This window comes from Cryptotermes secundus, unplaced genomic scaffold, assembly GCF_002891405.2.
Source record: "Cryptotermes secundus unplaced genomic scaffold, Csec_1.0 scaffold620, whole genome shotgun sequence".
NCBI lineage: Eukaryota > Metazoa > Arthropoda > Insecta > Blattodea > Kalotermitidae > Cryptotermes > Cryptotermes secundus.
The window spans coordinates 165,721-179,698 of NW_019723312.1; the positions used below are offsets into that span (position 1 = coordinate 165,721).

General features: G+C 40.7%; 1 protein-coding gene across 2 annotated transcripts in view; it reads right to left on the bottom strand.

Annotated features, from left to right (window-relative positions):
* Nucleotides 1–1,419: 1,419 nt before the first annotated feature.
* Nucleotides 1,420–13,978, bottom strand: part of LOC111861803 (laminin subunit gamma-1) — a 149,159-nt gene continuing 136,600 nt past the window's right edge. For both annotated transcript variants that reach the window (XM_023846667.2, XM_023846668.2), the window contains 5 exons: nucleotides 10,106–10,308; nucleotides 8,732–8,890; nucleotides 7,873–7,990; nucleotides 5,395–5,507; nucleotides 1,420–4,953 (listed from right to left, as the gene is read on the bottom strand). In XM_023846667.2, coding sequence (XP_023702435.1) covers nucleotides 4,831–4,953; nucleotides 5,395–5,507; nucleotides 7,873–7,990; nucleotides 8,732–8,890; nucleotides 10,106–10,308 — 716 coding nt within the window. In that variant the 3' untranslated portion in view covers nucleotides 1,420–4,830. The remainder of the gene's footprint in view (nucleotides 4,954–5,394; nucleotides 5,508–7,872; nucleotides 7,991–8,731; nucleotides 8,891–10,105; nucleotides 10,309–13,978) is intronic.

Sequence of the window (13,978 nt, forward strand, 5' to 3'; positions counted from 1 at the left end):
CCATCAATACTCCTCAAAATGTTCATATTCAATGTATAAGTGTATAATAACGGTATAGCTGAAATCTCACCTCATAATGAAGTTCTGAAGTGGTCTCATAAATGATAAAATATTGCATGTCATCTGCAGAAAGTTATGTACAAGCACTGGTTGTGTAAAATAATACAGTGAACACAAAACTAAAAAGTAAGTATGCTCAAGTGATACCACTTCTAATTCTGTTTGGGAAGTACTTGGTTCAAATCTCAACCACAACACCAATTGTCCTGACTAAAGTTTTTCTTGGCCTTCCTCAGTCCCTCTAGGATGATAATAATATAATATATCAAATTACTCCACAGTTGATTTATTTTACATCCATATTCACTACTTATACTACCATCTAATGCTACACGGTATGACTGCACTGTTAATTAAGCACCACACAGTACGGTAGATGTGTGGTCTTCTGGTTCACGTCACAGTGCAGCCCTGTAAACGGGCAAACCCCAGACTTCTTCCAACGAACATAGGGAAAGGCAAGTTGTGGGCAGAACAAGCCGATCTTAACCATTCTACTGTTTAAGGACAATACAGCAACGGAAAGGGCAAAATTTTCTTTAACACCTCATGTCAATGTTTTCAGCTTACATAGTACAAAGCGGACCCTGGTAACTGCCTCACCTTGTCATAGTTGGAAGACTGTACATGATATGACAACCCAGAAGACCATGAAGTCGTCCAATTTAATTTAGTGCTTAAATTGAAATATTAAGAGCAAGACTTGGAGTAAGCAGCTTATAAACAACTGACACTTATATCCCTGTGGCACATAACAGTGGCGCCATAGTGTCGCTGTTACGTGAAGCAAATATATATATATCTTATGAGTAAAAGATGCCGCATAGTGTCTGTAATGTTACACTTTGCAGCTGCAGTCTAGCGAGGTCTCAAGAATCATTGAGAATATCGCTGGACCAGCAGTTTCAAAGGTGTAATTTTTAAGAAGGGTACTGGAGGGTTTAAACTTGTAATACCGCCTTCCTTTTGAATGACCGAATCAGAAGCAATGATGGACTATATCTGCGAGGGTGGGAGAATTTATGTCCCAAAACCCAACGATATAGTCCGAGCTTCTAGTGGAGTTCTCATTCGGTCATTCCTACGGACAGACGTGTTTCAGTATATGATAATATTAAACAGTGAGTAAATGTAATGTGTGTCATTCCTACGGACAGACGTGTTTCAACATATGATAATATATTAAACAGTGAGTAAATGTAATGTGTCTCGGCGTAACATTATTATCCTTTGTCTCCTCATGATCCAAGACCCGTATAACGACCCCGAGAAAGAATTTCATTGCCTACCAGAACCCCACCCAACAACAGAAACCAAAGGGAGAGCGAGCGGTAACAACCACAATATTTACCTTTCAGATAACTGTGATAGAACTCGTTTATTTGATTTCAAACTTTCACATGTACAAACAGAATACACAGGATGTACCTGTTCTTATTTTCATGTTGAGAAATGAGTGTGTAATACTTACAGTAGGTGGGAATTATGTAGTGAAACATGATTTGATGTATTTCAAGATTATAAAATCCTCAAAAATTGTTTAGACAAATTCTATTTAGTATTTCATCTCATTTAGTGTTTATTATCCTGAATGAAACATACACACATATTTCTACTACAATACTTCTCTGTGGCTCTGAAGTGTTATGAACTAGAGACATGAAGATACAAGACAAACAAATACATCAACTAGTGGCAGTGAATGATACAATATCAACCAACATATCTTCTCTGTTAAATTAAAATTAACAAATTGTAAAAATACCATGCATGTCTCATCAAAGAACTGTAGTTCAATACACAAGAGAACATTTATTTTAACATCTTTGGTATAAAAATAATATTACAAGGTACTCAAGATTTGTAACTGTGTTTCAGTACACAAGAATATTGCATCTTTTTGATAAAGGAGTGTACCTTGAATCATCATACAAACATGGAAGTTGTTCTTTAAACAAAACTTAAGTCTATGGTACAGGGTTTCTTTTAAGTAAATTACAGAACTACACAAAGGCTTCAAATTGTTGAGGAAAATCAGTGAAGATGTACCCTGAATAGCAATTTAAAAAATATTAACATAAAGTGTATAATTTAATTTTGTATAGAAGGGTTCCTTAATGGGGTGAGTAGGTTAGCTCAGCAGCAAGACATGTAACTTCCAATTCATGCATGCCCATTTTGAATTCCACTGACTATTCTGACTAAAATTGTTTTCGTTCACATAAGTTTTTACTTTCTTCAAATTTCCCTTACTCTCATCATGCCACCATTGCACCATGCTTATCTATCACCAACCCCTGAAGAGCCTGATAGCCCTGACCAAGCAGCACACTGTCACATCTTCAGTCTTTGACCCTATGCATGCCTTGGGCTGATGAAGATGACTCAACACACATGCATTAAAACTACCACAGCCAAAGAGACTGGCTCGATGGTAATCATTTAGCATAGCATTTCTGTCAACAGATGACATCAAGTGTAACACAGTGATGTTCAGATGAAATAACAGGCTTCACAGTATCAATACCTGTAGCCACTTGAGAATAAACTGAGGAATATTGTCAGTTTCTGTGTGCCAACTGCACGTACCCTGAAGTAACCTTGGTGTTCCTAGTATGTAGTTCTATGGCAAGGTCTGGCAGTCAGGGGCTTAAGTTGGGGCTCATCTCTGACCTGCCACTTGTCTTGTTACAGAGTAAACAATTGGTTCTGTTACTCGAGTCCTTTCCAAGTAAATACAATATCTTGAAAGAGTTACAATACTGAGATGGTGAAAAGAAGTTCCATGAATGGCAGGCATGATAGGACTTGAGGATTAATCCCCTCTGCCTCCCACTGCATTCCTCTCTAGCACCCTCTGGTCTATCAGCCAACACTTGTCACTAGTGAAGATCATTACTATCAACATTTGTGTGAACATAATGGCTGGACTACTGCAAGGGAATACAGAGATTTTGCCAGCTACAGACTGCACAGCGTATAACACATGGTCTCATTTTTGCTGGCAGATTCTGCAAAAGTAACTGGACACCCCACATGGACAGAATGGAACCTCATCACATACCTACATATTTTTCTTCTTCCTCTTCCTCACAAGGTCCATGAAGTCTGTTCCCCATTCCAAAGCAAACCACATCATTGGTTCTCCTGTCCGTTTCCATACACTCTTAAGCCTCTTTGTCCTTGGAATCTACAAATTCCTTTGCTGCTGTCAGCAGACGATCTTCAATCTGTGATGGTACTTTACAATTTCTGGATCATGCTACCTATCCAAAATTGCTGTCAAATGTTTTTGTTTCGGAAACTGTCTCTTCTCATTACTCTAGCTAATGGTCCGAGGAATTTCCATCTGTGTTGCCTCAACATGTCGTCCTTATGCTTTATCCAGAGCCCAACATTTTCTGTCATAAAGTAACATCACTTTACTGGCCACATTATGAAATCTTGCCAGTATAACCTTCCTCATCTCTTTTCCAAAATTCCTCCATAATGTTGCACTTGATTTATCATGTGTTAAGGGCTGTTCAAACTCTACATGAAGTAGGTTCATTTTAAGGCAGAACCTGTGGTGGAAGGATCAACCTACTGGGTAGAGGAAGAGAGTCGACCCGAAGACCCAAACCTCCACACTGATAATGATGTCTTAAATTCAAGTACTATATTTGCCTGAATATATGGCATACTTGTTCCCCAAACTGATGTTTCTCAAATCAGGGTGAGGGTTATACATAACCATTAAAGCAAAGGAAAACTTTATTGGATTGTCTAGTTCCTGTAATTGTTCTTGTGAGCAGGAGACAAAGCTTTAGCTGCGACAGAACACTACATCAATGTGAAATTGATTTGAATCAACTTTACCAACTAGTTGAGTCCTTCAAATATGTAACAGACAACTCAAATATATGACACTTCCTTCATTTTAGGAATTCCTTACTTGTTATTACATACTTATTTAAAATTGAAAGCAGTTTGAAGTTTTGTGTAGAACTACATATTAAAAATTACCCTGTTATACTTGTTTGGTTAAATACTAGCAGACATATTACAATAATAAACCTTATCAAAATATGGCACATCCATCAAAGATCGAAGTTCATGAAAAAAAATTAAACTTATCTTCTCAAGCAGATTAAAGGTTTTTAACTTACCACATACCACATAATGTTATCCGTAACAGCTGTGATATTACTGTGACATCTGCAGCATCAAGCAGATGTTCCATGCCATCCAACTAATTCAAGACATAATGCCTGTAAAATACTTACAAGACAAAAATGTGATAGTCAAAGCGACTGCATTCTTTGGTATGTGTGTCTTGCAACAGAACCTATACTGTACTCATATATAAAGACCACTGCAGCAATCCAGAGGATAATTCATACCAAAATTGGTCCACAGGATATAAAAATATACTTCAGTTTGTATTGCTAGAATATTTGGAATTTTAAGCGATGCAGTAAGAACATTGTCCGCTCAAATGGTAACAGTCAAACTTACAGCTGAGCCATGAATGTGCTGAAAATGGACTACAAATTATACTACACAAACAATTCATTATTGCCCTCATCACAGTAATTTTTGGTCTCTTTGTATAATCGTTCTGTTCGTCAGTACAAGTGAGCTACTGACATGACTGCCGTAAATAACCACACACATCTCCAACCTCGATGTTCAAGACACGTTTAGCAGTACTCTTGGTAAATTCCAGTGCTGTAGCACTGTACTTCCAACTTCACTTTACAAAATGGCTACTTGCGATGAGAAGTAATGCTAAGGTTCAAGCTGCACCCGTTTCCAACATCCGTCGGGCAGTGAGTTGCTGATATCCTCGATATTCTGTACATCTGCCTGCAGCATATCCACTTGATCTTGGTAGTTCTTTACCCATTGTGTCTGTTGAGTAAATTACAAATTGAGAAATTATTGCATGTAACGCCACATAGTTCAGCAGAGAAACTGCCATTATGTGGGAATATATCTTCAGAGGTGAAGAGTGAGTCAAACAAGCAGGTCAGAAACACAGCTACTTTTGAGAGGAGGCAATATTTTCTTCCGAAACTTCAGTCAGTTTCTACCAGATCATGTTGTAGTCTGCTACGTTGGTAGCAATGTTTAGTGATGACATACTGCCGAGATAATCTACCCTGATGATGGAGGCAGTAGTGCGTGTGTTTGTTTGTGTGTGAAAGAGAGAGAAAGAGTGTGTGTGCAGAGGAGAGGAGTGTGTATGTGTTGGGGAGGGGGTGTACGTCTTCCTCAACTGTCTACAGACTTCCTCCTCCACACCCATCAGTCCTCACCATCTTGCTTCTGCCACCAATTCAGACGTCTCACCTGTGAAATTCTGGCGTCCTTCAGTTCCTGGATGCGCCCGTCAAGATTCGCTACCCGGAATTCTTCCTCTGCTCTATCCAGTCGTAACTGCAGATCATCCAGTAACACAGGATCTAAATCATAACAAAAGGATACACAGGGTATAGAGTCCCAGTTCATCGTCTTGCCGAGGACCAAATGTTCTGAACATTATAAGCAAGGTGTCAAACTCTCAAACACAAAATACTAGCCCAGGGGCAGCATCCACCGGTTCAAGTGCTGGACAATCGGGACACTCAGACTGCTGCATCACCGTTTCTTTATCTGAGACTTACAATTTTAGAACACTTCACTCCTTCCTGTCTTTCCATTTAGTATCCGTCTTGCACTTCATCACGACCAGAGATGCAGCCCCAAAAATAAAAGTGTCAGGGCAGTCTGGTATGTCAATTCACATTTACAGAAATGATTACATTCTCATTGCCAAATGAGAGCTCTACATTTTGAAATGCAGAGCTGAACAGCTCACGAAAAGCACATACTTAAATGCCCTCACACTTCTACCTCAGAAGACAGAAATCACAAGACTCACAAGAACTTTGAATTTCAGATTAGTGTCTCTAATACAAATGTCAGGATAGAGCGCAGGCACTAGAAAGAGCATCAGGGCACCACCCTAGACCATACTAGCTCCATCGCGGACTTAATCATAAAATGTTCCGATGCAAATGTATGGAACTTGCACAGTCCTTACAGGTCAGCCTTTCTGTTACGACTATCACTATCATTAGCAGCATCGCGCTGCATCCCATATGCTCACAGTGCAGAGCTGAAGATGATAAGTAAACAAAGGAAAGGAAAGTACACGGAAGGAAGAACTTGTGGTGTAATTCAATGTACTATACCAGCAACTATCCAGAGGAACTGGGTGACCCACAAAAATCCTCACACAGGACGAACTTTGTCCTCTCCAAGACTGCAGCTGACACTTCCTGAACTAAGTTGGAACAATTACAGACACTTTCACATGTGAGTGGATGCTGGACAATTGAAGTAAAAGACTAAACCACAATTATCCCACCGCGGCAGCCCAGGTTCGATCCCGGGTCTGGTCAAGTAGGATTTGTTGTGGATAAAGAGGTGCTGGGGCGGGTTTTCTCTGAGTACTTCGGTTTACCTGCCAATCTTCATTCCACCAAATTCTCCATCATCATAATCACCCGGGGTAAGCGGCCTCCGTAGTCTAGGGGTAACGTTCCCACCTCATGACTCAAGGTACGCGGGTTCAAAAACCCGGCGGAGGTCGTGGAATTTTTAAGGGCGGAAAAATTCAGGGAACAAGTCCTCCGGGAGGGACTTTAAGCCGTGGGTCCCGTGTCATAGATTTACGGCATGTAAAAGAACCTCATGTCTCTAGGACACCTCTGAGCAAAATTTGGCCAAGTTTCCCACCCAACTAGTTTCCAATTCCTCCGGTAGATGGGGGAAGTATCAGGTACCACTGCCAGAGGAGGGGGGATGTCTCTGGCAGAAAGGGACTAAAGTATTAGATACCACTACCAAGTAGAGGGTAGAAACCTTGCTGGCAGAAAAGGGATGACCTCGCTGACAGAAAGGGACTAACTATTAGATACCACTGCCAGTAAGAGGTTGGAACCTCGCTGGCAGAAAGGGGCTGATAGTAAGCACCAGTACCAATAGGGTATGGAGACAGTAGAAATTAAAGGGGGACGCACAATGGACCAGTAACCGGTCTAAGTGCATGGGGAAACCCACCCCCTCAATACAGAATACGGAATCACCCAGGGTAGGTACAATAGGCCAATCAGTGGCCACCATGATGAGTGGATCCATCTGGACTCCAACCCCCACTAAGCGAAACCAGAATTATACAAAAATAATTGGAACTTAAAAAATAAAGACATTTAAAGAATTAAAAGCAAAACAAATTTCAGAATAAAAACCAATTGGAACAAGAAATTGAAAAAGACCGCTGAGATCGCTGTGTGAATGATACAGGAACGTGTAAACAAGTGGCCCAACATCCTGACCACTCGAAGATTCTTGATGATTGATTACATGATGATGTGATGAAATAACCCACTGCTAGGCAACGGCTCCGTAAACACCTCCTAAACACCAGAATAGCAGCAGTAGTGGTAGTCAATTTCCTAAGCAATGGCTCAGTAGTATCTGCTACAACAGATAACACAGAATAACAACTAACTGTTCAAGCTGGTGATCTATATTCAGTCTTCATGGTAGTTAGTTCAGTCCAGGAGATTTCAGTCGCGAGAACTTCTTCGGGCAGCATTCGTCAGACAGGAGTCATAATTCATTCAGAGCTCTTATAATCGACTGTAATTGTAAAGAAGTGCCAATAAAAACAATCATCAAATCCAGAACCCATTATTATTAGTCACACCCTTATACATGACAATTATTATGGCTTGTGAAGATGACATGATCATATTCTCCAAGCAGAAAATAACATCTTACCTATGTTAGGCAACCGGTTCAGTTCCTCAATGATGGCTTGTACATCATCCAGTGCTTTCTCAACTTGTCTTGTGGCATTTGCTGATTTACTTTTGGCTTGGCCAACTTTATTTTTTGCCTGGGTAAAAAGCATAAATAGTAACAATAAAACACAGATTCTGCAGAGTTTGGAAACACTGTCACTCTTAATTTGCAGATATATCATACTTTTATAGTAATCTTTTCTTATTTGTCTAAACTAGTGAGTGGCTCTGAAGCAAAAATTTCCTGTAGCAGAACTTGAAGGTTACAAAAGCGTTATGTGACCACACAAATCAAAACAACATAAACCTTTTACATGAGAAGGACGTCATGTAAAGCGGACTGTTATTAGTTTACAATTCAAAGCAAAGAGCAAAGAAAATGTGACTACTATCATTTAAAGCAGCTTATTAAATGGGAATATGCTCACTAGACATTCTTTCACAACTAAAAATGTTTTTTCCCCATCAATTTAGTGGGACTTCCTTGCAGAAGATGGCATTCTTCATAGTCACCACTGTGAAAATCTCAAATCTTACAAAAAACTTACTTATTAGTCATGAACACAGCTGCTGGCCACCGATGGTTACATATGAGAACTGCTTATCTCTGCCATGTCCACATTCACTAGCTTTGTAGGTGGATAACAATGTTTTGGAGGAACATATCGCCTCATTCTTCAGGCTTGAAGACGTTGGTATCTACATACACTACTACACAATGTCATATTTCAGAAGATCAGAATCTACGTGCTGCACTATTTTATAAAACTTGTCTTCTGGGATATCACACAGTTTAGTGCAGAAAGAATCCAGCACCCAGCAACTGCTGTACTCACCATCGTCGTAAGTTCTTCGTCCTGAGCTGCAAGAGCGTCAAGTTCCTTGATTTTGTTTGCAGTCACTGCAACACGACCTTCCAGTGCCTCTGCTTCGTCACGCACTTTGCTGGCATCATTTTTGGTTTGATCAGCTCCTTGACGGATTAAATCTGCCTCCTAACATGATGTAAAAGATTGATTGCTATAATTAACATAACAAATTATTAAATTATGATGATAACGACAGGAGTTCAGAGAGATCAAGTCTCCTAGTACTGTGGCCTTACATGGGCTTATGTACCAGGCCCTGATGACAAGAATGATGAATAGGGAAATGATATCCAGCATGACAGCCTTATGCTTAACCTAAGGCTCCACAGTATAAAGCCACTAACCAACCACCTACACTATAGGATGGTCAATCTGTTAGTTTACCTCATTGCTTACTGATGTTCTGTTTGAATCAGGATGTAACCCAAAAAGAACAACACATAATAAATTTGTCAGACCTGTATACACTTCCTACATCTCAAAAACTAGGTGCCAGAACAAAGGACAAAATATCTAAAGGTAAAAAAGGTAAAGCTATCCCTGTAACGGGCTGTGAAGGCCCATAGGGTTGTGAGACGTCGAGGTCCCCATATTTTCTAGAAAATGGGCTCACAGCGGTGAGGTTGTCAGCCTTACATGCCGGTCGGCCACCTTTTGCCCACAGGAAGATTCCAGTTACTCATATCTGTTAGAGGCTGGTCGACCCCAAGGCCATAGTGCGGCTGGAAGGATTAGGTCAATTAAGAAATCCAGTGATTTCATCAGGAATTAAACCTGCGACCTTCCAGCTTGTAGCATAGTGCCTCAACCATGCTACTGCATGTCCCTTACAGATAGAATACCTTGGCCAAGAAATATGCTTATTTGTTATAAAAGGAAAGGACACATCTACATAAACAGCAAACAGTCCCTATCAGATGCTGAGGAAAACACAATGTTCCATTACTAAAATGGGGAGAAGAATAGCAATAGACAGACAAATAAAAAGATGGGAAAGGAATATGGAGAAAAAAGAGGAGATAAGAAAATGCAAGAACAGAGCAAGGGAACAGTTTTAATGCAGAGAGGGTGCAAAGGGGACAGGAATAATGACTGGAGTGACAATTCAAAAGCAGGAGAAAGCAGTAAGAGAGCCAGGAGGTAAAGGAGATAAAGGTATGCAAGGGACAGAGAAAAGGAAAAAATGATTTTCCCCATCATCATATAGGGGCCATGTGCCAGTAGTAACAAAACAGAAAGAATATTCTAAAGCCATCATGAAAATTTATAGTGGCATGGCTGCCTGGCACTCATAATTCATGCAGGCTTGTAAGATCTCATAAAACATTTGTGGGGACGTACATGAGAAGCCTGTTCCGCGTATTTCTGCTGCGCTTCTTGAGCGGTGTCACGAGCAATCTGAGCGTTGTGCTCTGCTCCAGCTAACGCCTGTCTGGCATCACCTGTCTTGTTTTCCGCATCAGCTATCAGCTCTCGTATCTTTGGCACCATAAGTAGAGCATCCTCAGCCTTATACTTACTGTCTTGCACTTGCTGATCAAAGTCTGTTACAGAAAAAAGGTCACTTAATGTACAGGTCTCATAAAACTTTCATACAAGAGAGTTCAATAATCTAAACCAGGGCTGTCCAATTCAAGGCACGCAAGCTGCATGCAACTCACCAACTGACTTTCATGCATCACATCAGAGTAGCCTTGAATTTCCCAAAGTCTGTGTCAGTATTGTCCTCCTCCGTAAGAATGGTAGTCAGTCATGTCAAAAAATACTTTATGAGAAGCGTCTGCTGGACATTCCAGGCAATTTCTTCCAATTAATTTCACATAACACCTAATGAACATCTTGGAAAAATTCATAATTAGCATGACTCCATGATAATATACAATACTGATACAATCTGGCAAACTTGTAGCAGCTGATTTTTAAGCACTGTTAATCTTGCAGCACCGTTTGAGAGCCATTTTATGCACTCAGGCTGGACCTGTTGTCTAGTTCTGTCTGAAGAGTATTGTCTTCAGTGTTGTACAGTTTGTAGTTCAGAGATAGTCTGCCATTTCAAAGGAACATACTACCTCCATGTTCAGGATCTTGTTTGATTTGTGGCAACACATTCTCCAAACTACATATTTTTTTTTAGTCCATGTGCTTAACTAAATGAGCAATATGCCATGAAGGCATATAGGGCAGCGGATGTACAGATCCACATTTTCTGTCCTCAGCACTAGCTGGAGGTGAGTGGTCAGCTCCACACCCCAGCCGCTTTACCCCAGGTACCCAATGGATAGGAGGTGGGGTGACCCCAGAGCCAGTCTGGAAGACTTGGAGAAGAGAAAATTCTTGTCCCTACCGGGGCTCAAACTCCGACCCCTCAGTCATCCAGCCTGTAGTTAATTGCTATACTGACTACGCTATCTCGGCTCCACTATGTAATACGTCATGCAATCCAAAAGTTCCCAAAATATATTAATAAAAACTATTACATCTTACCTGTATCTTATTCTGCACCATCACCTTTAAAGCAGTCCCCTTGGGAGCGCATACACTGATCCCAGAGTTTCTGCCACTTTTGAAATGCATCCTGGAAGTCTTTCTTTGTTAGGGTGTTTAGTACCATCTGCATTTCCGCTTCAATTTCCTCAACTGTATCAAATCTTTGCCCCTTCAACTTGATTTTCATCTTGGGGAAGAGAAAGAAGTCTCATGGAGCTAACTCTGGTGAGAACGTTGGGTGGGAACAACTGCCATCTTGTTTTTAGCCAAAAATTCCTGCAGAATGTAAGCCATATGCAGTCGTGCGTTGTCATGGTGGAGTACCCAGTCGTTCGTGCACCACTTCTCTGGACGTTTTCTCCTCATGTCCTCCCTCAAATGCCTTAGAACATTGCTATAGAACTCTTTATTGACTGTCTGACCAGGAGGGACAAACTCCTCATAAACAATCCCACCAATATAAAAAAAACAGATCAACATGGACTTAACGTTGCACTTGACTTGTCGAGCTTTTTTGACCAAGGTGAAGAAGTGCTCTTCCATTGCAACGATTGCTGCTTACTTTCAAGGTCATAGCCATAAACCCAACTTTCGTCACCAGTGACAACCTTCAAAAGAAAGTTTGGATCTTCTTGAAGCTGCTGTTGAAGTTCCCTGCAGACTTCCAAGTGATGCTGCTTCTATTCATTTTGCAGCAGTCGTGGCACAAACTTCGCCGCAATCCTCATGTTCAGCTCCTCTGACAAAATTCGTTGACATGTACCATAACTTAGTCCCAAGGTGTTACAGAGGTCTTGGATGGTCTGTCTACGATCTTGCAGAATCAGATCCCTAACTTTCGCAACATTTTCTGGTGTTTTGCCCGTTGACGGCCATCTCGAACGATCGTCATTATCAGTCAATGTTTGGCCATTTTTAAAACGCTTATACCACTTGTAAGTTTGTATCTGGGCTAAACTGTTTTCACCAAAAGCTTGCTTCAACATTTGGTGCATTTCTGCAGCGGTTTCCCCAAGTTTGAAACAAAACTTTATACAGACACGCTGCTCTCTCAGGTCAGCCATCGCAAAACCACAAACTCACAGAAACACAACAATGGAAATACGTTCAAAAACAATAAACCCAACCACTCAACTCGACACCGCTTGCCACACTGATTCAAAAAGGATGTGTGGGGAGACACCTAGCAGTATTTCAATGTACTCATAACCATTCGCGCACAAAATTCAAATTTCAGGAACTTTTGGATTGCACCACGTATTATTGCATAAACAACTGTACTCATCACAATCATCAGTATGAGAAGCTCAAATCCAACACTGTTGTTAAATTTGTTGAGAGAAAATACTTTTTCTCAAAATAACGAATACTAAGAAAACCAATTTAACCAAGAAAGTCATAAAGAAACATGCGAAAACAATAAAAGATAAAAAGACAGAGTGAAACTGTAGGCAGCAGGTTGCTCTAGTCTACCTAACTACACAGCATCACAATCACAATACAAAACAACTCATTTTTAAAATCTGGGGATAACTAAAATATTAGGCATGCATGAGACTCAAATGCTCATTTAACTGCGAAAGAGAGTTCTGATCCCAATGCAGACACTGATTTAACTGTCTTTGAGTTTGAGACTTTTCATGTAACTGCTTCTGCAACAGCAGGCAAACTACCGATTCTTCAGAACTGTAATTCTTGGCGGCAACACTAACACAAATCAGCTCATCGGCGGTCCTTCTCCCCTTCTTACTGCTCCCAAAGATTCTGTCTGCCTTTCTGTGCATGACGTCAGCATAAAGGAATAAGTAACACACTGTGAGAAAGCGTGGCATATGTCATAAACCACAGTTAGCAAAAATACTGATCCAGCAGCAAAAATTCTCATTCACTTCATTCTTAAAATTCGTTGGTCTTGTCTCAATTGAAAAGTTATCTTTCACATGCCTATAAGATATGCTGTGGCATGTCCGTTACTAGGCAATGGCACAATAACCAGAAACAAAACAATGGAATATGTCAAGCAGTGAAAAATGACCAATGGGAGTACAGTTGGGAACAGTGTCTTCTATACCATCTGCATGGATAGTGACATCACACAACAACAGAAGAACTGTTGGAAGCGGTGTTTTCTGTTGGGTCCATCCCAAGGCTGTATCATGAGTACCAACAGGACAAGTCAGTCAGTTTAGAGTAGTTAAGAGTCTAGAGATATTGAGAGTAGTTAGTCTGCAGTTAGCAGTTGGAAGAGGGACCCGTCAGAGGTGGTCACAGACGGTTGTCCCTGGGGAAGGCATGGGAGGCAGAGGAGCCCCCCACTGTTGTTAGTCATTGCATAGCAATGCTGAGTTAGTTGTAAGACAGTCGAAAGCTAGTAAGGACGTGAATATGGAAGGTGAGAAAGCTATGGCATTGGAAGCCATTACCAGGTGACAACAGATGAAGATGCAGCATACTGAAAAGAGAGCGCATGCTGCAGTGAACTGCAGAGGGTATGATTTAGCGATAGCGCTACAGTTGCTTGTAGTCGCGTCTGTAAGAGTTAACCCTTTGACGTGGTCATTTAAATTCCGCGGCCGCGGCTCCTGCGGTAATATATTCAGCCGGCCATTTAAATTTTGCTCGAAAATTATTTATTCATCATTGTTCTTAAATTCTATGAGATAGGAACATGAAACTTTCACTAAAATGATCTTAAAAGGTGGTTTTATAACCTTACCTTATAATATG